General features: G+C 38.8%; 3 protein-coding genes across 3 annotated transcripts in view; 2 read left to right on the forward strand and 1 right to left on the reverse strand.

The window, feature by feature from the left end:
• LOC135701513 (THAP domain-containing protein 1-like) overlaps positions 1–27013 on the forward strand; it is a 278412-nt gene that overhangs the window by 150238 nt on the left and 101161 nt on the right. The gene's annotated exons all lie outside the window — the stretch shown is intronic.
• RNaseX25 (Ribonuclease X25) lies at positions 9550–11286 on the forward strand. Its single transcript, XM_065222327.1, has 2 exons — positions 9550–9867; positions 10341–11286. The coding sequence occupies exons 1-2, from the start codon at positions 9800–9802 to the stop codon at positions 11233–11235; spliced, it is 963 nt and encodes a 320-aa protein (XP_065078399.1). The 5' UTR covers positions 9550–9799; the 3' UTR covers positions 11236–11286.
• Positions 11925–26835, reverse strand: LOC135701509 (UBX domain-containing protein 1). The gene is made up of 3 exons (XM_065222326.1): positions 26642–26835; positions 25965–26573; positions 11925–12341 (listed from the first exon to the last, which is right to left on the reverse strand). Exons 1-3 carry the CDS (start codon positions 26689–26691, stop codon positions 12020–12022), a joined length of 981 nt encoding a protein of 326 aa, XP_065078398.1. The 5' UTR covers positions 26692–26835; the 3' UTR covers positions 11925–12019.

Below are 27013 nucleotides of genomic sequence, written 5' to 3' on the forward strand. Positions count from 1 at the left end.
TGGAGTTGTTTTCAAAACTTTTGCTTTCTATTCAAGTTTTTATTAAAAAAATATTTAAAAAAATCAAAAATACGTTTTTTTTTTTGTTATTTGAATTTTGAGGTTTATTTTTACTTTTTTTTTGTAAAAAAACGAAAAAAAAAATCCGTGTATATTTTTTTTATAAAGCCTACAATCCTACAACTCCTTCTTAGTAATTTTTTTTTCCTACAACCTACTGTTTTCGAGCTACATTTTTTTTAAAGTTGTTTGCAAAAACACATAGGCCCTTTTCAAAAATTACCCTTGAGTCAAAAGGGTCTCCTCTCCTGCGGAAAATACTTTGTCTATCATACTGAAAATATGTGCCAAGTATCATCCAGATCGAAGATAGTCAAGTTTGGTGACTGACCGATTTGGCGTGGAATTGGTCATGCTAATTGACCACTTTGTCAAGCAGTTTTGGCGTGACTTTCTACCAGCGATTTCCCAAAACTGGACAAACTAATTTCTATTTTTTTATGAAACGCACAAATGTTGGCTACTTCTCTCGAGGTTCTAGAAGAAGAAAAATCTCAAAATAATGTTTTATTTCAAAGTTCGAGTGGTAGTAAACGTCATTTTAAGTGCTCGAATGAAGTGGTTAATTGCTGATTGAAAATTAACACTCGACTTATCAACCCCATCCCCTCCCACGCTTCCAACTGGCTCACTATTTCATTCCTTTGTTTTCTATAAATATGGGAGTTTTCAAACAAGGTAAAGATGTTCTGATTGATAAGGGGTGACACCCGCACCCTCTACGCCACTGACATCATTTAAGGACCATAACCATGGACAATAAATATTCAAGTCTTCTAAATCGTTCAAGATTTCAGATTCTGTGATTTACTAGATCACCCACCGCTTGCACGATCGGAGCATATCTATAGAGATTCCTACACGGAGATGAAAAACTACCTAAAATGAAGTACTTTCGCTCAATTCCCGGGTTCAGCCCGATAGCCCAAATTTGAGTAAATCGCATATAGTAGTTTCCATTTAACACCAGCAAAAAAAATACTTACACATAAGTATATTCTACCCAAAATTAAGTTTAATTCACGTTAATTTGAGAATATGCAATTTACTCACAAGTAACTTATTGGGCTGAACGATATCGTTGGGTCGAATCTCTCGTTCCTTTTTTGACAACAATAACGAATGCAAGTGAGAGGCTCAACTCAAAATTAAGTAAAAAGAACTCAAATTTTGGGTAGTATTTTTTCTCCGTGTAGAGTCCTGCAAAAATTTAGATTAATCACTCCCCGTTTGACATTTGCCGTTTGTTTGCAAATCTATCTATCTAAACTGAAGCAATTAGCATGAATAAAATTGAAAGATATTTAGTGATACCTAACAATACTTTATGACATGCTCTTTCTAAAAATGATGATTTTTGTTATCTGATAATATGTTCCTTTTAAATGTGCGGCATTTTATGTGAAGTCACTGTTAGCCACCAATTGGCCACCTGAAAGTCACGCTGGATGATGTGAAATCTCGCGTCACTTTTCAAATAGACCAATGTAACATATCCACCATTTTGAAAAAATCGAAGTTGAAGTTCGACAGATTATTATTTTAACTGTTTAGAAACAATACATTTTGCAATACTATTTTTAATGTAGTCAGTGAATAATAACGTTGAAAATTCAGTAGAAACGGTAAAACCACAATTTTGCATTCAATTTCATGATACAATATTGAGAAAAAAAAAACACATAGGACGTTTTGACTAGTCAAGTTGTGCATAGGACATGTTACATTGGACGATTTTTCTCAATGACATAATCTATGAGTGTTAGGCCGTTCGCAATGCTGTTGTATTTAATAAAGACTGTTTCAATTTGAAACTAGAACAGAAACGCACCTCTCGCAATGCTGAGTTGCAGTTTCATTATTCGAGCACTATTTTGCACCAGATTTGCAACTGCTCGACTATTCTGTTTTATTTCTGAGCGAGTTTGAAACACGAATGGAACTCTGTTTCAAATTTCTGTATGTATTTAAAGATGATTCGAAGAGCTTCACAAAAAAACTCTATGAACTTCATAGAGAACAGTAAAGTTTATGGAACTTGATGATTACAAACATCTTTTAGAACTGTGCGTTGCGCTGATCGTGTTGCAGTTTTATTTTTGACAGTTTCAAATTATAGAATTGTCAAGTCGTTTAAAACAATTTTGAAACTCAGCATTGCGAACGGCCTTACATAAGAAGTTTTGTTCTACATGATACTAGATTCCCTTTCACAGATTTCAGAGTAGAGTACTTAACTTTAGATTGGCCCCGCCTTTAGAAAATTAGCATCAATCATGTTAGGCAGTCTGAATGACCAAAGTAACAATCATTATTTCAAACTGTACATTGGACAATTTTCGACCTATGATTATCTAAAATAAATTAAAGTAAATTTGGATGGTTGTTTTTGCGTCATATACAATGATAGAAGAGCAATAGTTTGTATCGCTTAACTTGATCTGTTTACATTTGTTATTTATTTATTTATTTTATTTATTTGTTGTCAATCAGTGTAGACCGTTTTACAATTGTTGTCTTTAGTGCTATTTTTACAATTTTGTCTTTGTTTATATTTTTTTAATATGTCTTAAGAACAAGTTAAAACATTACTTCTAGTTGACGTTATGCGAGGAATTAAAATGTTATTTTATTCATTGTTACGTCAATTGATTGGGAATATGCGATATAGCTGGACATAATTCATTCTTAGCATAGTCTGTTCTTTGATTGTTAATGTAAAACAAATTCCTAACCCTCAGAGAGCGAGTGGAAGCATAAAAATTTATATTTTCTAAAATTTCCGGAACATTAACTCTTTGAGCAATAACATGATTTATAAATGTTACCATGGCGAAGTCTCTTCGTATTTCCAGTCTATCTAAATTTATTAACAAACATCGTGATTCATAAGATGGAAGTGATAATCTCGTCCAACCTAATTTTCGAAGGGCAAACAACAAAAACTGTTTTTGAACAGACTCAATGCGGTTTATATATCTATCCTGATACGGACCCCACACTACGCTACAGTATTCAAGAAGAGGTCTCACATAGGCCAATGTTTTAATAGTGTAAGGATCATTGAAGTGCAGACTAAATCTTTTGATAAACCCTACACACTTAGATTTTTTCGCCGAGATGGGCACCACCGAGCAGCTCGGCATTTTATTTTGCTGGATCTCAGTGAAAAACTTGCCGAGATTCAGCTAACAAACGGGAATTTTGCCGAGATCTCAGCTAACAAACATTTTTTTTGTTGAATTTCCAGCAAAATAAAATGCCGAGCTGCTCGGTGGTGCCCATTTCGGTAAAAAATCTAAGTGTGTAGCATGTTACTAGCTTTATATATAATGTAATTGTAGTGATCAACAAATGATAACTTAGAGTCGAGAATAATGCCTAAGTACCTTACTTGATTACACCTTTCAACTGTTTTCTCACCAAGGGAAATTGTGTCATTTACTGTGGCATACTTTCTTGTAAACGATATAGAATTACATTTACTAACGTTAAGCTCTAACAAATTCTTCTTGCACCAAGTGTAAAAATGTCAACTTCTTGCTGAAATAGCTGCAGAAAAGATGCTTTAGATATTTCCATGTTTTATGTCATCTGCATATATTGAAACATGAAGCAGCTTCAAAATATATTCTATATAATTGATAAATAAGATGAATAGTATTATAATCCCTTTTTGAGAAATTATCCTGCCACACACAATAAAAAGCACTATAATCACCCCATGCGGACAATCAGACCAACTCAAAATTGAGTCGAGTTGACTCAATTTCATCAAAAGTGGATTTGCTCACAAACTGAGTAAAATGTCTGGAGCTTTTCCAGGACAAACTTCTCGAGTATGTGGAAAATCCATGAAATATTTCATTCAGTCTAGCAGTATACTTTTAGACAAGGCTGTGTTCCATTTGGTGAATTTTTACTTAAATTTGACAGATTGAAAATTTTCAAATAAACCTGCTATTCCAGCAGACTTATTTCTGACAGACAAGGAATAAATTTTGACAGACGCTTTCTCGAAAATCGGCCGATCAACAACAGAGGGATTTTCGAACATCTTAATTTATTTTCGAAGTGTCAAATCTAAGTGAAAATTTTCCAAATGGAACACAGCCTAAGGCACAGGAAATGCAAATAGTATGTCACATGCAAGTTTTCTCTTGTCGTCGGTTGATGGGTATCTGAAATCATAAATTCATGTGTAATTATTTCAATATTATTTGTCACCAATATGGAATCTTTTTGAAAGTACGACGGATGTAAATAATAAGATAAAAATTTCCATATCTAAGTGGATTTTGGATGGTAAATTGCTGCACATATTGAGATGGACCACAAAGTAATACCTATATAATAATCCTTTTTTTTTATTCGCCTAGAATTATTGGTTAAAATTAAACCTTTTGCATTACTCTCAATTTCAGTACGTTCCTTGGAAACTTTTAGAAACGTCAAAAGAATGCAAAACAACGAAAATAACGAAACAGATCCGACGACGAGAAACCAGCAACTATTAAGGAAGTTGAATTCGACAGTGAGCATTCATAAGGGCGAATACGCGATGATCGATTCTCTTCATCGATTTTCTCTTTGCATTGCTACAGCTAAGCGAAACAATTTTCTAGAATTTGTTCAATGCAGAGTAGTAACAGGTTGTATTGGCTATCAAAAGCAACAGCAAACGCACCGAGAAACGTTAAATCTAGCGAGTTATTAACAAAAGAGAAAATCGACGAAGAGAATCGATCATCGCGTATAGGCCCTTATGCATGCTCACTGTCAAATTAATCCTAATACAAACCTACATTTTAAGAAACAAAAAAATATTATTTAGGTACTTACATTTTCTCATTCAACATCCTGGACACCATATCGTTGCAGAGAATGCGTACCATCAGTAGCAGTTCTGTGTGGATAGGAACCACATCCAAATCCAGTTTACCGTAGACAATCTTCCGGAACTTGGCGTTATTTACTAACACTTCACGAATCTACAACGAATAGTTTGACTAAATAACTAACAATTATTGTTCTTTAATGTGTTTAATGGTATTATATTCTTTACCTGCTTTGTGATGGGTGCTGATTCTTGCTGATGATTTTCGGTTTCTTGTCTCTGGCTAGACGTCGAAGCTCCAGCACTCAAGCCATCTTGACTGAGTTCTAGAGTAACATTTGAAATGGGCCTATGTCCAAAACGTAAATAAATCGGGTTTTGATACCATTCTTTAGCACTGCTTGATAGCTACTAATCGTGTAGGAAAGTTCCGCATAATCGAGAAAAATCATTAAAAATAACTCGATTTTCGAAACGGCCGATCAACGAAATTTTTCGATTCATCAATAGGCCCGCACGCTAAAACGGCCAACCATTCATTTATTTCATTTCATTGATAAGCCTAGTGGCGTAGAAGGGCCGATGATTGAAAAGTTTCAAACCAGAGCTAGGCCCTACTGCTTGAGGCAGGGCCGATGATTTGTTTTGAATTTATTTGACGTTGCGAAAAGGCTTAGCAAAGGGCCTACCATTTCTGATGACAAGCACAACGGCTTAACAAAAAGGGCCTATCCATTGAAAGATTCACAAAAAAGGCTTATTAATTTAAGAAATTATATTGTTATCGATTTTCATATAATTTTGAAAGCTTTTCGCATATTTTGGATGTTGTATACTGAGATACAGTTACTATTGTTATTGTGAACAATATAAATGCCTAAAATACTTCAATTTTCTTAAATATGAATTGAATAATGACGGTCAAAATTTAAAATTCATTTTCTGGTTTGTTTACGTTTTGGACATAGGCCTATTTCAAATGTTACTCTAGAGTTCTCCCGGTTCCGGGTCTCTGAACGATGCTTCCTTCAATCTATTAACAATTGATAGGATTATGAACCGAGGTCCCATTTGAGTGATTCCAATGGATATCAGATCTTTCTCTTCAAGAAACATCAGAGATTGGTCTGTGAATTTTTGGGCTAGGAAAAAGATATTTTTAATTAGCAACGGATCTATAACGATACTCAAAGTAGAGGAGAAAGTTTTTTTTTTTTTTTATTAATTGCTATGAGGTTCTTACTTTTCTAGTGTAAGTATCGTAAGAACTGTACTGTGATATTATGTATCAAAGAAAACATATTTTGCGTTAGTTTGAAAAAAATAATTTATTGAGATCAACAATCTCCTTACTCTAATCTTCATATTTCAAGCTTATGAAAAGTGAATTATCCATGTTGTGGCATTTCCAAAAACTATACGTTTTTCTAGTACATACAATACTGACTGGAACTCTTACTACTTTTTCAGTCATCTTTACTTCATAACTGTTATAAAATTCACAGAATCTTATTATCTCTAGAACATAAATTATGCATGTATAGTCATTGTTATTTTCGATAATTGCCTTCAAGACCCCATATGATTCAGAGCCACATGACTTGTATTTGACTACTAAGTCAGGTCGCAACGAAGTTCCATTAATTTTCGCATGCTTTATGCATCTGATGTATTCAGGAAGATCGAACAAAATTAAATGAAAATCAAAATAAGCTTTTTTAACCACCACTGAAGACACAATTGTAATTTTGTCGATTTCATATCTGTGTTGAAGGATTGCATTGATTTGCTTAAGATTAGTTCTGTTTGTCAGGCTTAGTGTAATATTTTTGAAGTTACCACAAGTTTTTGTCTGTGATTTGCAGTTCTTGAAATTGGATTGGAGGCGAACCAGCCTAAGGCTGAAAGCCTCCTAAATAAAGCTAAATAATAATAATTCTTGAAATTGGCTTCAAACTGAAGGCAGCTCATTTTCGCAATCGGTCCATTATCCTCAATGATTTTAGGATAGTGTGTGACGTGATGTACTTTGTTTGTAGGCTTGGTTAAAGGAAAGCAAATTTTAAAGTTTATTTGAAAATTGTTGATGGTGTTTTTAAAATCTTCGATCATATCAGTTGTTAGTGTGTTCGAGAAGGAATAGAACGTTATTTTCAGAATATCACGTATGATGTTCATGAAATGTACATTTTTAGATAACAAATCAGTAAAAAGGAAAGGAGTCGCTCGAAGAAAGAGCCACATCTGTGAGGCAGATTGACTTAGTGCATGACCAGTAGTTTTCAAGCTCTTGGCTGAAAAATTGGCACTTGGCTTATCTTTACTCTCCGCTGTACCGTAATCGAAATTGGAGATTCTCGAGTTTAACTCAATTTCAGTAAGAGATTTGGAAATGTTGACAAAATCATTAAGGATTTTCTTGATAGCTAGAGGGATTATCCCCTCTAACACATCATGCATGGGATCGAATGACATATTTTGTGTAATATGAAAATATTTCAAAGAATTGAAAACATTTTCTCGAATTACTCCACATTGAGCCGGAGACAAGGAACCATTGTTAACAGCTGCTAGATCTAGTTCATAACTTTCACTAGTTCTTAGTGTGTGTTCATTTCCGAATCTACCGTTGTGTAGGTCTTTTCGTGTTATGTAACATGCTCTACAGAAAATGTTTGATTGCGGAGGCATTAATTCCAAAAGCTCATGAATGGCAGCGGTGTCACCAAGAATGTGAACCAAAGTAGCTCGAACTGTAAAACTCTTACCATTCATTTGTATAGTGATCCCCTGATCAGACTGTAGCGTGATTAAATCTTTGATTAAAGGTTCAACGATTTGTTTGATTCCGTATTTTTTAACCGTTTTACATTTCACCACTAGGCAAACATAAACACGGTCGACTGTTGAATTGATTTTATCTGCGATATTTTGCAACTTGAATGAAAAAATAGTCAATTTTTGTTTGGTTTTTCGTGAACCGAGAGGATTGCAAGTTTCTACGTCATCTACATGAAGGGAGATTCGTAGAGCGAATGGGTATTTTTGAAGAAACTCGTTAGTTCTGAATAGAGCACCGTCCTTAAAACTATTTAGCACATTACGATGCCCTTGCTCGTCGCTCCTTATCTCTCTCGCAACCATTTCTCTTGCGCTAGAATTTTTCATAATCAAGGAAATAGTATCCTTAATAGGAATGTAGTGCATGGTATCCTTAACCGTGTTGTTTTTCTTAATAACTCGAATCACCTTCCTGGTCTTTCTACTGCTTTCTCGTTGATAGCGAATAGTTCGTAATACCTTTCGCGTGCCTAGCACAACTTCTACTGGTTCCGGTACACTACAAAGTGCTGTTCCAGAAAGATACGACATATTACTGTTCGGATTCCTAACGTCGGTGTACACATCAGATATCGACATTTCGTTGATCAGCTTGATCACATCGTTGTCAGTGGTATCCAGATTTTTTGAAGTTAGCAAGTTTTTCACAAGACCCAAAACGAACCGTTGATAGTTATCCAAGATGTTGTTAGAATGTTCCATGAACATTTTGATTTTGGTTTCTGTTAAAGAAACATCACAACGCATCGTTGTAATAAAAGACGAAGCGATCCCATGTAACTCTTCGCGTGAGACCGAACCCGTAAAATAATTAGGATTCGTGATTCCTTCGTCATTCATGAAACCAATTTCGTCCTCGACTTCCATTGGTTCCTGCGGATCAGAAGGATTTTCACACTCCGATCTTGGCTTTGTGTGGGGCTTGTGATGCCTTAATATGTGGTCCTTAATTCGCTTGAAGCACGTAAAAATGGTGCCGCAGTTAGCACATCGTAAAGGCACTGAATTCCTCAAGCTCGTATTAAGTTTATGAATTTGCTTGATGTGTGTTTTCAACTCTTCGACATAACCTGGTATGAACGAAGTGCATCCGGTCACGGGGCAATGGAGACCTTTTATGAGTTTTTAACAATGTTAAACAGCACAAACTGATATTAATTAAAAAAAACTTACCAGCAAGCTTCTCAAAAGTTTCTTTGTCCAGAATTTTCGATAATTGGTCCATTTTCTACGAGTTTCACGAAACAAAAACGCAACGATGCTTAAAACAAACCGCCAGCAAAGAACGTTCAAGCAAATGCAAAATGGAGAAAGCAGAGAAACCTGAAAATTGTCCTTTCTGAATAGTTACTACTTTTAACGCATTTTTGATTTCTTGATGAATTTATGAAAATGCATATTTATTACTCCCTATTGTGAACTTAAAATTACTCATCTTTTGACGTATACGTTGTATACTGAAAAATACGTAAAATATACTCATAAAATGAGTATTCCAGATTGACCGTGTAGTATATAGTACACAAACGATCAGAACAACTTAAAATTGAGTCGACTCGACTCAATTTTAAGTTGTTCTGATCGTTTGTGTACTATATACTAAAGAGCCTAAATTCAGGCTTTTACTGTAAACGAAGCTTCAAAGTTTCGCTTTTTTGCATCGAAAAAGCTCTAATGGGAGCACACATTCCTAGCCCCAAACGTTTCAACTACTCCTGACAGAATCTGACAGTTCGAGTTCACTCCAGTCAATGACAACTGAAAGATGCAAAGTAAAGTTTTCATTTTATATTTTGATTTTACATGACTCAGTCGCAAAAGAAAAACATCTTCTGTTACTGAGCGAAGAAAATAAGGCTAATTTATACTAAACCGGTTCGTCTTATTACGGTACCAATCGAGAAGAATCACTATTGATAGCTTACTCAACGGTGATAGCAGTTCAGGAGGAGTTAAAAAGGATTTTAACAGGAGCAGGATTTATACCACTCAAATCATCCAATGGGCAGGTGAAAGCATTCGACGCAAACGAAACACAACAGTGAAAAAATTTCACCCAAGATGAAACTGGAACATCTGGCCATCTTCTCCGTATTATTCTACCTACAGTGCTTCGTCCGGACGGATAGGTGAGTGGAATTCGCAAGGCTTTTGCTACGCAAAAGAAAGTCGAAAATTGATACGACAAAAAGTGCGAAGGCTCTTCTTCGCAAACCAATTACGCCACAAACCTAATCGAGTGTCTCCATGTGTGTGGAATACAAACAATCAGTATTTTGGCGAGCAGAATAGCACAACAAAGCAAAACGACGTTATCTAATGCTTTTTTATGAACACTACTGTCACCCCTGATAGTGCATAATATAGGGGTTGGCTATGTGATTGTGACTTCGGTTAATCTCATTATGCGAACGTCATTCGAAAATGTATTAAGGATAAAGGTTCCAATACTAAACTGGATGAATCTGCTTTTAGTTGGTTTCAATTTTACGTCTTGTGGTTGCTAATTGGATCAAAATTTGAAGAAGAATCAATCCATTCCTGAAACAAAAACGACGTGTTTTCCCTAACATTAACGAACATTTTATCTCTATAATTCTAGTTCATCCGAGGAGGACAGTTCATCCTCCGAAGAAGCTCTGAATGAAGCCCTGCTCGAAGAAGATCCAGAGTTTGATTTACTAATATTTACCCAACGATGGCCCATCACGGCTTGTTATGAATGGCGAGAGAAAAGTTCGAGCAATATCTGTGGATTACCGTCACCGAAAAACATCTGGACGATCCATGGAATTTGGCCAACAAAGCTGAACACCATAGGGCCTAGTTTCTGCAATAAGTCGGCAGTTTTTGACGTGAACGAACTTAGTGCCATCGAACCCCAGCTGGAACAGTTTTGGATCAATGTGGAAAAGAATAAACCCTTTGATTCCCTGTGGCGCCACGAGTGGCTCAAGCATGGCACCTGCGCTGCGGCCGTTTTGGTTCAGCTGAACACAGAAGACAAATATTTTGGCCAAGGGCTAACCTGGTTGCAGCAACACTCAATGGCTGATGTTCTTGGCGAAGGAGGAGTTACTCCAGGAGGCAATTATACCGTGGTTGCGATCCACCAGGTTTTAATGGATCGTTTCCAAAAGAATGCCGCTATAGAATGCTATCACGACAAAGAAACGAAGCTGCAATTTATGAACGAAATCCGCATATGCTTTAACAAGAACATGGAACTAACAGACTGTGATGGAATTTTGTTCGAGGATGTCTTCATCGACCGACCAGGGGGCAAACTGATTACCAACTGTAATCTTAACAAACCAATCTTTTATCCGGGGACGGTACCCTTGTCCCGGTACGACAAGATGCACATGTCACCGTATGATCTACACATGAAATTTTTAGAAGAGTATAAACGAAAGAAAGCACAGGAAAACAAAACGATGAAGATACTGGTCAATATCTACAAATTTATTCAGTTGCTCAAGTGGACAACCATGTGAACAACAGATCACACAATAGGTTAGATTGAAATGCCTTTCTCCTGATTTTAATTGACGATTATGGATCTACTCTACGAACATCAAAATTGTCGGCCACATTTTTTTAGTTTTTTTTTTTAACTTGATTGATATTCCCCCCTATTCTGCGAGTCACGTGACTCTCTCTCTCTCTCACCGTTGAGGTGACAATAGTCACCTCGTGTGAGGTAACTCTCCATTTGATTTGCACGGAGAGTCATCTCACACGAGGTGACAATTGTCACCTCACCGGTGACAAAGAGTCACGTTACTCGCAGAATTAGCGGGATTAGTTCTAACAGTTTTATTTCATATTTAAACATAAATCTGCAATCAACACTATCATGTAAATTACTGAACAACAAAAAAGCATTGTGAATATTACGAATTTTTAGTTTACAATTCGGCCTTCTTAACAAAATCGCGCTTGTCCTGGAATGCAAGCAAATCATTGTAAATATTACCTTAACTTTTAGCATTATTGGTATTTACCAGGAAAACGAAACGACCTGATTCCTACGCGTAGTGATAATGGAAGCATTATCTATAAAACATTCAATTCAATTCACACAATCATGTATGCTTTCTTTCAGCTCTACTTAAAGTGAAGACAAAAGCAGATAAGCTGATTTTTTTAATTCTTTCGCTTCTTTCGACAAAACCAATAAATATTCCGAACCAATTTGCCACTGTTTTATTTCCAACACTTCACATCCTTCGCCGACTCATACAAAACTTCCGTTTCACCTCAAATCGCATTATCATCTCAGGGGGTCTTCGTAACGATCAGTACAGCCGACGGAACCAGTCCTAGCTTTTCCAGCGAAATGTCGAAGTCATCCCCTGTGAAGACCTTCTTCGGGAAACTTGTCATCAGGCCGAACGGGGACGAAGCGCTGCCCAGTTTAAGCTGGACAAACAATCGCACCGCAGACAGTTGTTCCTTGGCATCGAAGGTTTCCACCAGAGTGGTACCGTCCATCATGCGGATCTGAATACGAGCATTGGTGTAGGTCTTGGATACGGCCGGTTTCGGGGCATCCGTAGGTGTAACGACAACGGGTGCAGGTGGAGGAGCGGCAGGTTCACTGTAAACGAGATACGGATAGATTTACAAAGCAAAACAACAGTGATTTTGTGTGATTCGACTGAAATCGCCCCATTGCAAGGATTTAAAAACCAAAACAACAGTTTCTAGAACTCTTCCACATATCCCAAAAAACAATTCAAGTTGCTAGCTAGCTTACATAGGCAAACACCTATATTCTTGCTTTCGATCGAACCGTTCGAACCATGTTTATTTTTTCGAATGGTTCGAACAAAAACATGAATATGGGTGAAAAATTACCTGTATAAGCTTATTGGCAGCAAAAAAATTACTGTCTTTCCTCTTTTTTCCGCCGCGGCAACGGTAGCGAATAAATCGCGTTAACCGCGATAGCGAAATTCGCGTGGGTACCCACACCTAAGCGGCAGTTTTTTCGCTGCGTCGTTGCGATCGTGAGCAATGAATTCGTCGTCGGATGAAGAAGAGGTGCTTTTGCTAGTTTCTTTACAAGCAGAGGAAAATGCGTTGGAGTATTTGGAAATTTCCTTCATTTTAGTGATATTTGTGTACAGTAATGTTTGATATTACAGATTTCTCACCACTTGTGATCACGGAAGTTCATGGAATTTTAAAGAAAGTTTGTCAATCTTTAGAAAAAATTACAAACTTATCTTCCCCTGGAATGCATATCATCAGAAAAATTTGCAGATCTTCGGGAAATTTCCTAGACAGAACATTAGGAAAGTTCGCTTAACTATAGAGAAATTTGCAAACCTTTCATACCCAGTTGAGCTGTTGAATAATTCCAGAAGAATGATCATACTGAAGTCTTGGGTGTTTACGATAATTTCTGAGCATGTTGGTATCTTTTTAGATTTTTTCGAAGAACTTTGAACTCTCGGACAGTTTATTGAGTTCGCTCTTAGTATTCTCCCGATATTTCAGATGAGTTATCTCAGGAAACTTTTTTTAGTTCGACTAAATGCTTCTTCGGAACTCACCTTTGCATTCATTTGTCATACTCCTCAAAAATCAATGGAATTATTCTCAGAACTGAATTTATTTCTAAAATCGCTTTGGATTTTCTCCTTCCCTTGGAATTCATCTCGTAGTTTCTAAATTCTCCTTATAAATAAATGTAGTTTTACTAACATATTCCTTAGATTTAGCATAGCATATGCAATTGTTCAAATCGTGGGTCAACTATTCTCACAAATACCTTTGATTTCTTCTCCGGAAGCTTCTTTGAAGGGCAGTGAGTTTATAGCAGTTTACCGATCTTTGTACAAGTTGAGCGAATTCCAAGTAGAGCAAGAAATTTTGTAGAAGTTCTTGGAACTACATAGAAGCTCTGCTAGAATTTGAAGAATTTCGGGGGATTCAGGGAGTTTTGTAGATGGAAATATTGTAGAAATTCCAATGGTAGTCTGAGATGTTGATCAAATTTCAGGGAGCAGTACATTAAATTTACAAGTTCAGACATCTTTGAAAAAATAGTTTCGAACCAATCCCATTAAGGTTTCCGTTTTTTGTCATTTTTTATCTCCTGAAAATCACTTTCGGTACAAAAACCGCGATTCTTCGGCGGCAAAAACGCTGCAGACAGCGAATCGAAAGCGAACGCAAAAAAAAACGCTGCCAAAACGCGCGAACAGCGCAACTTGCCGCGTTGATTTGAGCGCTTCCGTAAGCCGCCATGCATTTAAAACGCGGCGAATTTTCCGCCGCGAATTATTCGCTGCCGCCGCGTTAAAAACGCGCCAGTTTGGGGGAACCTTAATGAATAGACGTTGTACCGTAGAACCCCGTTAGTTTGAATAGCTAAAATGGCAATTAAACGGCGCTAATTTCCAAACCTACGACTGGATGCCTTCCTTCAGATAACAACTTGAGTGCGGTAAAATCGATAGAACTGTTTCAAACACATCGTCGGTACATGAGCGAGTCGGTGATCATCTCTTTTTGCCAGTGGTGGTGGGGGGATACCAAACAAACGATTTACGTATCCCATTCCAGCCGAAATTTTAGTACTACGCAATGTTTGTTTTGATTCGCTATGAAAGTTGACAGATAAAATGAGGGCTTATTGGTTTTTCCTATGTTTCGAGGGGTGAATCGATATGCTTGGGACCGAAGATAGTACCAGAGCTGAGCCAATAAGTTGAGCACGTTTCTTCGGGACCTACTAGTCTTAGAGTTACCAACCGGTAAACACTCGTGTTTATTTCAGTTACCGTGGGGACGTAATTTGTGATTATCCCCGGTCCCTTTCAAATCGTATCATTATTAATGTACGGTCCTTATATTTTAAATTACGTTTCACATTCATTTAGTGATGGCCGATTTTCATTCGAATAATCGATTAATCGATTAACGAACCGAAAAGTAAAATATTTGTAATCGGTTATATCATGCCGATATAAGCATTAACATCTCCAGAAGATCATCACCGATCGTTTCAAACATGTGCTGCACTCTCATTGGTGGAAAAATGGCAGCACAGCGAACAAAAAAATAATCGATTAGTTCCCTAATAAACAAATACCATAAACGAACTGCATCCCGGATGGGTAAACTATCCCACGCATGGTTTGGATGATACCCCGAACACGTCGTTAAACTCTCTTGTATGGTTATTTTTATTAGGGTTGTTAATCGAGTAATTAAAAATAGGACATCTCTGATTTTGGTGTGATTGTTTTGATAAAAATGAGCGCAAAATTTCATCTCTACCGAGGGGGCAGCAAAACCACAAAATTACCTTGAATACGGGGGGTATTCATTGGATGAAAGGGACCGTGAAAGAGGATACTAAAATAGAAAGTTTTCTTCCGACAGTTTCATCTTAGTATTCATCTTTGGAGTTACCTCTATGGTTCAACCAACAATCAATACGCAACTAACGATTTTAAATTGGCTCACTACTTGACTAGCCTATTGGTCCCTAGCAAACGATTAACGTACCCCATTCTAGTCGAATTCTAGTACTACACAATGTTTGTTTTGATTCGCTATGAAAGTTTGACAGATAAAATGAGGGGTTAGTGGATTTTCCTATGTTTCGAGGGGTGAATCGATATGCTTGGGACCGAAGAGAGTACCAGAGCTGAGCCAAAAAGTTGAGCACGTTATTTCGGGACCTTCTAGTCTAAGAGTTACCTCTATGGTTCAACCATAGAGGTAACTCTAAGACTAGAAGGTCCCGAAGAAACGAACTCAACTTTCTGGCTCAGCTCTAGTACTATCTTCGGTCCCAAGCTAATCGATGCACCTCTCGAAACAGAGGAAAATCCACGAACATTTTATCTGTCAAACTTTCATAGCGAATCAAAACAAACATAGTGTAGTACTGGAATTTATACTAAAAAGGGGTACGTTAATCGATTTGCTTGGGACCAATAGGCTAATCAAGTGGTGAGCTAATTTAAAATCGTTAGTTTCGTATTGATTGTTGGTTCAACCATGTTCAACAATATCCGGGGGAATATAAACTCGTCTAATTTTGCATTGCAAATGCTATGTTAAATTAGACGAGGTATGTGTTGTATACGAGAGACCGCGGATACAAAGTAAAAACGTATTGTCTGAATCATGAATCTCTTCAAACCTAGCAAAACTAAGTCCGTCTCTTTCGAATCACAGCAAAAATCCCAGCAGATCGTGTTTTCATCTAGAACAACTTCTATTCGGGCCTAACTTCAGTCGATTTCATCTACACCATGACCGGTCCAGAGCGTCTTGTCGATAAGGCAGTCAAGACGGCTAAAACGAGTTAACTCTAGAGACGATTGCCTTTGATGATAAATTCGGAAGGTCACACCACCACTTTCATCAACATCAAGCAAATGGATCCCAACTATACGACAGGGATGGCGGAACACCTACAAAATGATTCGTTATGTTATTCCGTACGAAAAGAAGAGTACCATGTTCATGCACCCTGCGAAGATTGGATTTAAGTTTGGAACGATGAGCATCAAGCATCTATAGCTTGATGAATACTCACATTCAGTATTAGAAAGTTCACCAAAATTCACTACGAACTACGTTTTTTTTTTTCCAATGATAAACTTCGTGCAATATCGCGAACTTTTCCAACGCTGCTAAAATCACTAGCGTGCACAGGAATCTTGTTAAGGAGGGGCAATTTTTTTTTCTATGGTGTATTTAATCTGGGGATGGGGAGTACTTCAAAGTGCGTGGTGGATGGTGCTGTCCTCCCACCACCGTTTCCCTACTGTTCAATTTAGCTAATTTTATTTATTTTTTAAAATTATTTTTAAAGTTTCAGAAGAATTTCCTCTGTATTCTGTATTCCCAGAATGAGCTTGAAATTATCATTGGGATTCCTTTTAAATTTTCCTCAACATCCCTTTGGAATTTCATTCAAAATTTAATTCTCTCGGTATTCTTTTCGAAATTATCTTGTAACTATCTGCAGGATTCACTAAAAAACTATTCGCAGAATTTTCATCAAATCATCCCCAGACATCTTTTCTTTTGGAACTGTCCTCAGAATCCAATACCCTTGAGGTTCTTCTCGGAAGTCAAGTTTAAGTTGTCCGTCCATTCATCAAAACGTTTTTCTATCCGAAATTTTCAATAAAGCTTGCCCCTCCATTCACCAGAACTGTGCAATTTTAACATCAGGAATTTTCAATTCAGCTTGCCCCTCTATGCAGCAGACTGACTGAAATCTTACACCAGAAATATTTAATACAAACTTGCCCCCAGATAATTTTACCGCTGCCAATTTTCCACCGTTAATGTTCAATAAAAATTGCTTCTCCAATCTTCTGATTGGTGCAGATTTCCTTTTTCCACCAGACATTTTCAATAAAGACTGCTTCTCCTATCATCAGAAAGTTGCAGGTATTTCACCAAATAATGCTTGCCCATATTTTTAGATTTTTCATCATAAATTTTCAGTAAAGTAGCTTCCCTCTAATCATCAGAATGATGCAAATTTTACGCCAGAAATTATTATTAAAATTAGTTTCACTATTCAACAGAGGGATACAAATTTAAGACCAAAAAAATTCCGAAAAACTTGCCCATCTGTTCACCAGAACGGTGGAGATTTTCAACCAAAAACTTTCAATACAGCTTAATTTCAAAAAAAGCTTGTGCCTTCATTTACCAGACCATTGCGAGTTTTCCACCAGAAATGTTCTGTTCATTTCATTTATCAGAGCGATGCAAATTTTGCACCAGAAATTTTCAATAATGCATGCTCCTCCATTCACCAGAACGGTGCACCAAAAATTGTCAATGAAGTTTGTTTCACCATGCACTTTTGTGGTGCAACTTTCAGGCTTTGCCTCTTCATGCACCAGAATGGTGCAAGTTTTCCACCATAAATTTTCAATGATGCTTGCATTCATCAGAACGATGCAAATTATGCACCAGAGAAATGAATAAACCTTGCTTCTACGTTCACCACAGTATTGCGAACTTTCCACAAGAAATTTTCAGTTAAATGTGCACCTCCAAATTTTTAGCGTGATTCAGTTTTTCCGCCAGAGCTATTTATTTTGATTAGTCCCTCAATGCACCACCTTGATGATATTTTTACACCAGAAATATTCAACAAAACTTTTTCTTAGATTTACCACCATGAAGGTGAATTTTCTCAACCTTAAATTTACCCTCTTCTTTCAACTCTCCATGAACCACCGTGAAAAAAAAATTACACCAGGAATTTTTTGTATGCACCTTGTGGTGCAATTTTTTGACCAAAAAATTTCATTGAATTTTGTCCCTTCATGCACCTTTGTGGTGCAATTTTCAGGTACCATCTCAAAGGATTTGACGCAATAAATGGTTTTCAGTGCTCTTATATTATGAAATGAAGTTATTTTACCTTCAAATCAAGTTATCAAGAAATCAAATTATTTTATATAATAATTTTGTAAATGTGGAAATAGAAATCTTATTTATAAAAGGTGGGGCAATTGCCCCCCCCCCCACCTTGCCCCACCCTGTGCACGCCAGTGGCTAAAATGCTCGCTCACATGCACTCAAAATAATTCACACGTTATTGTTACGTGAAAAATCATATAGAGTAACTCTATTTCCGATTCTGTCAATTTTACGTTACACAAGTAGAGTCTACGTGATACCACATATGCATCAATGAAAATTCCCTTCGAAGTCGGTAGATTTTTTATTGAAACCTACGTGATTTGCACATACACAAATTCTATGTGATTATCACATATGAAAAAATAAAAATAAATTAGTGACTCACTCATAATGGTACACATTGCTTGGCAATGTAAAGGTTTACATACTAGTGAAAATCTAGATAATTTTGGTACCTATTTATTTGCGTGGAACAATTTCGTGTTGTAAGTATGATAACTAAACAAATTATGTATAGAATAACTTTTAAGTTTGTATTATAGTTTCAGTATACCGGCAAAAAGTACCATGAGCATGAATGCGAGTTAAACTCCCTAACATCATATGGTTGTAATTAAGTTTCCGTTAGTTGTCCCGTTCGAATTTATGTTCGCCCTGTGTATATATTTACCGCAATAAAGCTATATTGGAATCAATGAATACTATAGAATCATTTGTAATGCGAAATCAATGATACATTTTATTTACAACGAAATTAAAATCATTGCAGACGATTATATATTCCATCGACAGAATAACGTAGCTTCTACGTGATAATTCAGTAACCATCTCGCTCACTGAAATGAGTGCTTCCATGTATGAATCACGTAACTCTTACGTGAAAAGTGCGATGGAAAAAATCTATGTGTGTTTTCACGTAGCATTGACGTGAAAATTATTTTTAGTGTGCTTTACCCAAAGGTCACCCACTGGATGCCTTATTTCAGAATACATTCAGGTATTCTATCTCGAAGCGTACAACGAGGATCACGGCAGGATCTTCTGCGAGAGTTGAGGTACTTTAACAATTTAGTTATGCAGAATGATCAATTAAGAAGAGACGGCCATATTTGAATCCCGGTCTTGCCGAGTATCTTCGGGACGGAAATTTACACATTTTCTCCTGCCCATTTCCTCTGAAGTTCTTCCCAGCAATTTAGTATGGACTTCGATGGGATGACCATAGGACTTTATGGGGATGTCCATAAAATTTTGAAAGATTTATAAGTACTGCTGTAAGCTCTTGAATCGTGAATCGCCCACGTTTGTCATCTATGAGGAGCTGAGTGGTGAAAACTTTTCTAGTTCTATACAGACCTACTCAAGTAACCAACAAGCTCGCTACCCGTGCAAAGTCTGAAATCAAATGGAAATCTAAATTTGATGTTGTGATTTCGCTGATAATGATTACCCAGGTTGCTGTCGTTTTGGTCATTTTAACGGTTAAAATATCAAAATTGAGAGCAAAAAAATCTTCCTGTGACATCACATAGAAAACTATTTCTGCTATCAGTGAGAGCAAACTGAAAACTAAATTTGATATAAATTTTTCCTGTTGATAACAAAACAAGTAGGGGAAATGACGGCTTCGGCATGACAGACTATTTTCGGCAACACAAATTGAAACACTATTTTCACTGGATTTTCTTACGAAAACACTTCGCTGAATGCATGCAAACGATTCTTTATGCTTTCAGCTTCAATTTGACTATATTTTTACCACTGAGAAAAAGCAATCTAGCAAGGTTTTCTTGAAATGCAAAACACGCACTACAAATTGTAGCTGATTTCGAGTTGCCGATAATAGAACAGCAGATTTACATGCAGTTCAAATGGAACGGTTGCTTGAGCTTGAGCTTGAGCTTGATTGACCGCCCACGGTTGCTACTCTGTTACTGCCAGATCAGCTGTAATTACACAGAGAACCAATAGACGATGCTTGGGACTAGCAATCATCCTCAATGTGTAAAAACTGGTGATCTTAAATTAGGCAATACCAGCGCCGGCCAGAAAGGAATGGGAAGGATTGTGTTGACATGACACTCGCTTTGATGGAAGCCGAGAACACCTCTGCACTTCCACGAGGAATCACTGGGATGTTGGATAAGAGGGTTGGGTTTGCAGCAGGGTTCGTTTTGGTAAACGATAAGCTGAATTGATGTCCTAACGATCATATAACGCGAAGGAGCTTGGGACTAAACCCACGGTCTTCTGCTTAGTAAGCAAAAACGTTTGCCACTAGGCAGACGAGCACCTTTTAAATCACCGTGTTGCTGTTATTACCATGTAGTCATATTAACAAATAAAACGATTGACGAATCTTGAATGTGGATGGGCCTGAGATTGGACTCATGATGTTCTGCTCAGTAAGCAAAAACGGTTGCTCTAAGGCCACCGAGCCCCTCATATCACATAATACCGTTGCTCAAATTTGTGTATCCATTCAAACCCGGAACCAACGACAACAACGTGTTTCGCAAAATACACGATACACAAGCGATTTTACCATAAATCTCTTTGATATGTAAGGACCTGGAACAGCGTTTTTCTGCTCAGTAAGCAGGCCACTATAACCGACAATCTTTCAAATCCGAAAACTAAAAACTACGAAAAAGTACTTAGGCCTTCATTAAGTTCCACTTTCACGCGACGTTCAATGACAGGGTCCTATCCAGGATTACATCTGAAAAATCCAAATCTGGCCAACGCCCACCTAAACCTGTTCTAATCCACCTGAAATGACTAACGAATGGAAGACTTTGACTACCCAGCCATGCAATAGTCTCATTCCGTGCCTTATGGCAACTTGATGATTCTATTGCGCTCATCTTTTGGCACCACCCAGGGGAGACTTGGTCCTGTTCCCAATGCTTAACTTATCTCCATTCCACTCAGCTACTCGCAGTTTCTTGTGATATAGTGGGCGGAATATTATTATATGAGACAATTCAATGCAGACGTCTTTCCAAATTTGGCAGATCGACAGGTAATCGGTGAGTTACCACGATAGTTGCTATTCAACAACTCGACAACGTCCCATCGTCAACGCCTACTATGAGAATTTCCCATTGCATACGTCAACGAAATGACGTCATCGAGCTATCGATCAACTACCCTGGTTATCGCCTGGTACCTTATAGCACGATGCTAGGAGGCGAACCGGAAGAATCGATGAGCTACCTCTCCCCCTGCAGTTCAAATGGAACGGTTGCCGAAGAAAAACTGGTTGCCGACAATACTCGCTCTCACTAGAGAAGAGTGGAGCTTTGTAAAAGCGTTTCAAAACAGTTTTTGACAATTCTTTCGACTGAAATTGTTAGAGCAGCTGGCAGCAAAAGATTGTAAACAAACCAATACTGCATATGTGTGCGTTCCTTAGAGAAAAAGGCTATAGAAAGAAGGTCGCTGCTTAGGTTGCCGAGAATACGTAAATTCCCCTATTCAATTTGATGTTATGCTAAGGCAGTGAAAACAAACCCGCAGCAACATATTTTTGAAGAGCAAATGTACAGCAAAATGAAAACAAAATTTGGTAGGGTAAATGTTGGCTTCGGCACCCATTGACTGTTTTCGGCAACCAAAATTTAAACGATAATTTCACTATGTTTTCCCATCAACACACTTCCCTGAATGTATTCAAACGATTCTTTAGTCTTTCAGCTTCAATCTGATTATATTTGTACGACCGAGCAATCCTATTATGCCAGATTTTTCTTCAAATGAAGTATACGCACTACAAAATGGGGCTGATTTCGAGTTGCCGATAATAGAACAGCTGGTTAATACGCAGTTCTAATGGGAAGGTTGCCGAAGAAAAAGAGACTGCCGACAATAGTCACACTCACCTGAGAAGTTTGGAGCGTTGTAAAATCGCTTTCAAACCGGTTTGAAAAATTCTGTCGATTGGAATGGATAGAGAAGCAAGCAGCAGATGAATGTTAACAAACAGACACGTGATATATGTGCGTAACGCTGACACAATGCTAATAGAAGTGCGGACGCTGCTTAGATTGACGAGAATACGTAAATTCCCCAATCAAATTTGTGAATTGCGAAACTGAAATCAAATTATGATTTCAGTTTGATGTTGATATCAAAACTTGATTTCAATTTGCTGTCATTTTGATGCTGGACTTTGCTCGGCTATTCGCCCTTTTTTTTTGCAATTTCGCAATATTAAATTCGGAAACCCTATATTTACCTTATATCGCAAAAAGGTCGATTATCCGATAGGTAGCGGGCTTGGTCGTTACTTGGGTACAGGCGCCGGATAAAGCGCTTCCGCTGAAGTCTGTGGTGGACGAGAATCCTATTTCCGAAGTAAGATAGATCTTCAAGGGGGATATGTTTGATAGTTTTCATCGGTGGTGGGAAGGTACCACAACTTAATAAGATCGTAGTTTGGTAGGTTTGAAAGGTAGGCGATACGATCGGCTTGGATTATATCTTTGAGGATATGCACTTCTGAGTTGATCAGATAATTTAAAACTGGGTCGATGGTATTGCGTGGGATTGAACTATCGCCCGGTGTTGTTGGGTGCGTATTTCTGAATACTCTGGATCCAGGGATGCTTGTAAATGTCCGATCCGAGGGCCTCGACTACACTGGCGGAATCCGTGAAAACCACGATTGGTCTGCTGGATGGTGTAGTGGCAGCGATGAAAGCAGCGGCAGCCTCTGCCGAAAAGACGGAGTACTGGTCCGGTAGCCGGTGGCATACATACATTTGAGTCTGTAATACCTATACCGACACGCCCGCGGGCTGCAGAGCCGTCGGAATATCGGATTGTATGACCGTTGTATACGGTTCGTTGAAGTTCTGCACTAGTGGGGATGCTGCCCCAAACTTCTTCTTACTTGCCAAGTCAATTGCGGGTCTGGGCAGGCTCCAACCCCTGGCTCCGCACCAGGTTGCTCCAGATTGGCAGTTGCAGAAAAGAGTAGTTTTGCCTCGGTGAGGAGGAAAACTCCCTCGTCAGGGCCAACTGTCTTCTCGGCGAAAGTTATTGCCCGCTTACAGATAGTTTGTGTGGTCAGTCGGTCGAAAGGAAGCATTCCACTCTCGATGCAGGTTGCCACGTTAGGTGTGGACGGAAGATGACCCGAACAAATACGGATAGCTTCTCGATACGTGAGAGCGAGTTTGGAGATTAGCATATCGCGGGCGAGACAAATGATTTTGATGCCGTAGAAAAGACGCGACTCGAGAATTGCTCTGGCAACACGGAGCCGGGTGGACCGGTTACTGTCAGGGTGCCGTCCAGCGATAGAACGGAGAAGATTCAGTCTGGTTTTGCAACCGCTTTTGACGTCATCGAAATGTGCAGTGAAAGTCAGATGCTGATCAAGACGAACCCCTAGGACGCGAACTGTTTTTTTTTTTAACGGGACAGCGGTTCCGTCGATGTAGATAGGGGTGCTGAGAGGACGGTGATGATGGGTACAAATGTGAATAAGGGAGCTCCGGCGGACGATGCCCACAATGATACTGCCCTGGTAGCCGCACCCATCTTCCGACGGAGCGCCTTAACGGTATCACTGATGGTAACGAGAACGATGTCGTCGGCGTATACGAAAATGTGTATCTCCTTGGGGAGACCACTGTAGATGTTGTTCATGCGAATGAGGAACAAGGTGACTGCTATCACCGACCCCTGCGGCACTCCAGTCTCCCCCGGAATGTCTTGAATCGATGGTTGCCCAGAATAACTTGAAAGGTGCGATTAAGAAGGAAGTTCTTTACAAAATAAAGTATGTGCCCACCCAGACGCCATTCCACCTGGCGTATGACTTTCGGCATCCAGGCTCTGTTATAGGCTTTAGAAATATCGAGAGCTATGCTAAAGCACAAAAGAATTGTACCGTGTCCCGGGCGAAACGCATGTTGCCGATGGTCAAGAAGATTCCGTGATTCAAGGAAGTACATCAATCTTCGGTTAACCATTCTCTCGGTGATCTTTGCCGCACAACAGGTGAGGGAGATGGGTCGGAAATCCTTGGCTTCTCGACCGGAAGAACCCTGCTTCTGGATAGGAACGACCAGGCTGTGCTTCCAAGCTTGGGGCAGTGAGTCGTTTCCCCATTCATGGTTAATCAATTCGAGTAATGTTACCTTACCTTCAGCGGGAAGGTTTCGTAACAGAGGATAGCCCAGCTCGTCAGGACCCGCGGATTTCCCCCTGCCTTTGGAGAGAGCATGTTCAAGCTCGTCCAGCCGGAAGGGCTGGTTGAGCTCCGATGGGGTTTCTTCTATCAGTATTTGAATTTCGGCAATGGATGTTGACGATGCTCCTTTCTGTCGTCGAAAGCGTTCGTCATAGCCCGAAATCGCAGATAACATAGCGAAATGATCACCAAGTACCTCGTCGATTACTGCAGGATCTTGGCTGAGTTGGCGTGGTATAGTTGGCTGAGTTGGCGTGGTAGTGATCCTTCCCCAGAGATCAGCTGCCGATTGGTTTTCATTAATACCATTAAGGAATTCTTCTCAGCTGTGCTTCTTGGCGTCTCGAACGATTTGGCGCATTCATTTCTCTTGCTCCGGTAGTATGATAAAGATGTTTCTCTATCTACACTCTTAGCTACGGTTACCTATAATTATCGGTATTTTTTACCGATAAAAATCGTTACTTTTTACTTTAAGTAAGCTATTTTTACTATAAATTAGGTAATTTTTATCGTTAATTATTGGTAATCCATGATTACCGATAATTTAGGTATGTGCACTTTTTTAGATTATCACTAATTTTTACCGATATCTAGGTATTCTTTACCGACTTTAAGGTATGTGTATCATAGCGTGTATATCGAATCGGTGGATATTATTGTTTGAATGGATTATCGTTGATTTTCGCAACAGATGTCGCTATTACGGACATTTCGGTTGTTGCAGAAAACGGAAAAATGTTGATTTTCACAAAAGTAGAACATTTTTCGAGAAAAATGCCGGCAATAATTTCATCGAACAGATAGAAATTTCTACATATTAGGTAAGTATGTCAGTTTTTAGCCAGTGGTTCCCTGATTGGCCCTATTATAAATTTCAATTTTAATCATTCTTTACCAAATTTTATTCAAAGCAAGACTAGCACAGACTGCTGTAGCAAAGAGAAAATCGACAGTGAGAATGCATAAGGGCGAATACGCAATGATCGATTCTCTTCATCGACTTTCTCTTTGCATTGCTACAGCTAAGCGAAACAATTTTCAGAATTTGTTCAATGCAGAGTAGTAACAGGTTGTATTGGCTATCAAAAGCAATAGCAAACGCACCGAGAAACTTGAAATCTAGCGAGTTATTAACAAAAGAGAAAATCGACGAAGAGAATCGATCATCGCGTATAGGCCCTTATGCATGCTCACTGTCGATTCCTTGCATTTAAGCCATCAACTTGTCTAAACCATATCATTTAGTAATCGATAAACTGGTGATGCATAGCAACATGCTCGCCCTTGACATTTTAATCCAATTAATTTAGATTTTTACTCTCAAATCCAGGCATTTGGCTATTCGCGGGTGAATCAATTTCACCCCAAAATTAACATTATTCAATATTTTTTTTATTAAAAATTAACAAAGCGCAAAATAAGAAAAGTAATGGCGAAGCAATTACCGGCACGGCACTTCACACCAAACCCCTACTTTTAGGCGTAACTCAATAATGTGCTAAGCCCTAGGTACCCTTACATATTTGCAGGCGCTCAAACTCGAAGAGCAATTTGAGGAATACCGAAAGGCGTAAAATAATTCCTACTTACCCTGACATTTTTGCCTTCCTTGCCGCCTTGTCCGATTCGATTTGCGCCTTCACCCTATCCCTGGCCGCTTTCTCCTCCATTTTTTCGCGTCGTCGCTGGTCCATTACTTTCTTCATTTCGGTCTCCTCGAGCTTACGCTTTGCTTCCAGCATATCCTTGCCCGACTTGATTCGCAACCGTTCCCGCTCCTGTGCCTCCTTCTTGTCGTTATCCTCCCGCTCCTGGCGTTTCCGCTTCATCTTCTCCTCCAGCAGTGCCAGTTGAGCTTTCCTCTCCTCCTCCGTCAGCGGTTTCTTCTCCTCGGTCGATTCCGAAAAACTACTGTGCTGCGTTTTGGCTGCATGGAACTCAACCTCGTCCTGGGATTTGAACAGTTTTCCGCACTCATCGCACTTGAGCGACTTGGCCACTTGGGCGGAGTCGTCGCTGGCGGTGGAAGCGGCGGCGGCGATGGCGGCTGCTTCCGTCGAAGTATCATCGGACAGTGGTTGCTGCTGTACCGATGAAGACGAGCCGCTACTCGATGGAATGTCCTCGTCGGCATGGGCCAGCAACCACTCCATGGCCGCTTCCACACCCTTGTTGTTGGTCACCTGAAGGGCCCGTTCACTAGAAAACGTTTTCCATGAGGATGTTAGGCACTTTTGGATAAACAAAAAAAAAAGGTAATTACTTACGCTCTCTCTTTGGGAAATCCCATGTCAACTAGCGTCTGAATGTCGGACATTGTTCGACGTCAAAATCTCCGGTGAATTATCAAGAAAATCTAAGGAAATTTTTAATTGCTTCAGCACAAATCGAGGGAAGAACCGCTGAGTTGTGTTTTTGCTCTTCTCTGGCTGATGATCAACCGACGACAAGAGCCGGAACTTTTTTGACAGCTCAGTCTGAAATTACCTGGCCTTTATTTCTTCAGAGAAGTCGTCCAAAGTAGCGCAATAATTTCCAATCAACGTCAAACGTCGCTCGAGCTGAAAAAGTAAACACACAAAAACTAGTAAAATTATCAAGGGAAGTCCGATAACAGCATCGCTGATAGTAAATAGGAA

The sequence above is a fragment of the Ochlerotatus camptorhynchus genome, unplaced genomic scaffold (assembly GCF_037179485.1).
Source record: "Ochlerotatus camptorhynchus isolate MF236.1 unplaced genomic scaffold, CSIRO-AGI_Acam_v1.1 ptg000165l, whole genome shotgun sequence".
Classification (NCBI taxonomy): domain Eukaryota; kingdom Metazoa; phylum Arthropoda; class Insecta; order Diptera; family Culicidae; genus Ochlerotatus; species Ochlerotatus camptorhynchus.

Excerpts from the sequence above, each read along its gene's own strand:
- RNaseX25 (XM_065222327.1), top strand. The coding sequence starts at position 9,800 with ATGAAACTGGAACATCTGGCCATCTTCTCCGTATTATTCTACCTACAG. Across the intron at positions 9,868-10,340 it reads TGCTTCGTCCGGACGGATAG|TTCATCCGAGGAGGACAGTT; the intron begins GTGAGTGGAATT and ends CTATAATTCTAG.
- LOC135701509 (XM_065222326.1), bottom strand. The coding sequence starts at position 26,691 with ATGTCCGACATTCAGACGCTAGTTGACATGGGATTTCCCAAAGAGAGA. Across the intron at positions 26,574-26,641 it reads GGATTTCCCAAAGAGAGAGC|TGAACGGGCCCTTCAGGTGA; the intron begins GTAAGTAATTAC and ends AACGTTTTCTAG. Across the intron at positions 12,342-25,964 it reads AGGAAGGCAAAAATGTCAGG|TGAACCTGCCGCTCCTCCAC; the intron begins GTAAGTAGGAAT and ends TCTCGTTTACAG.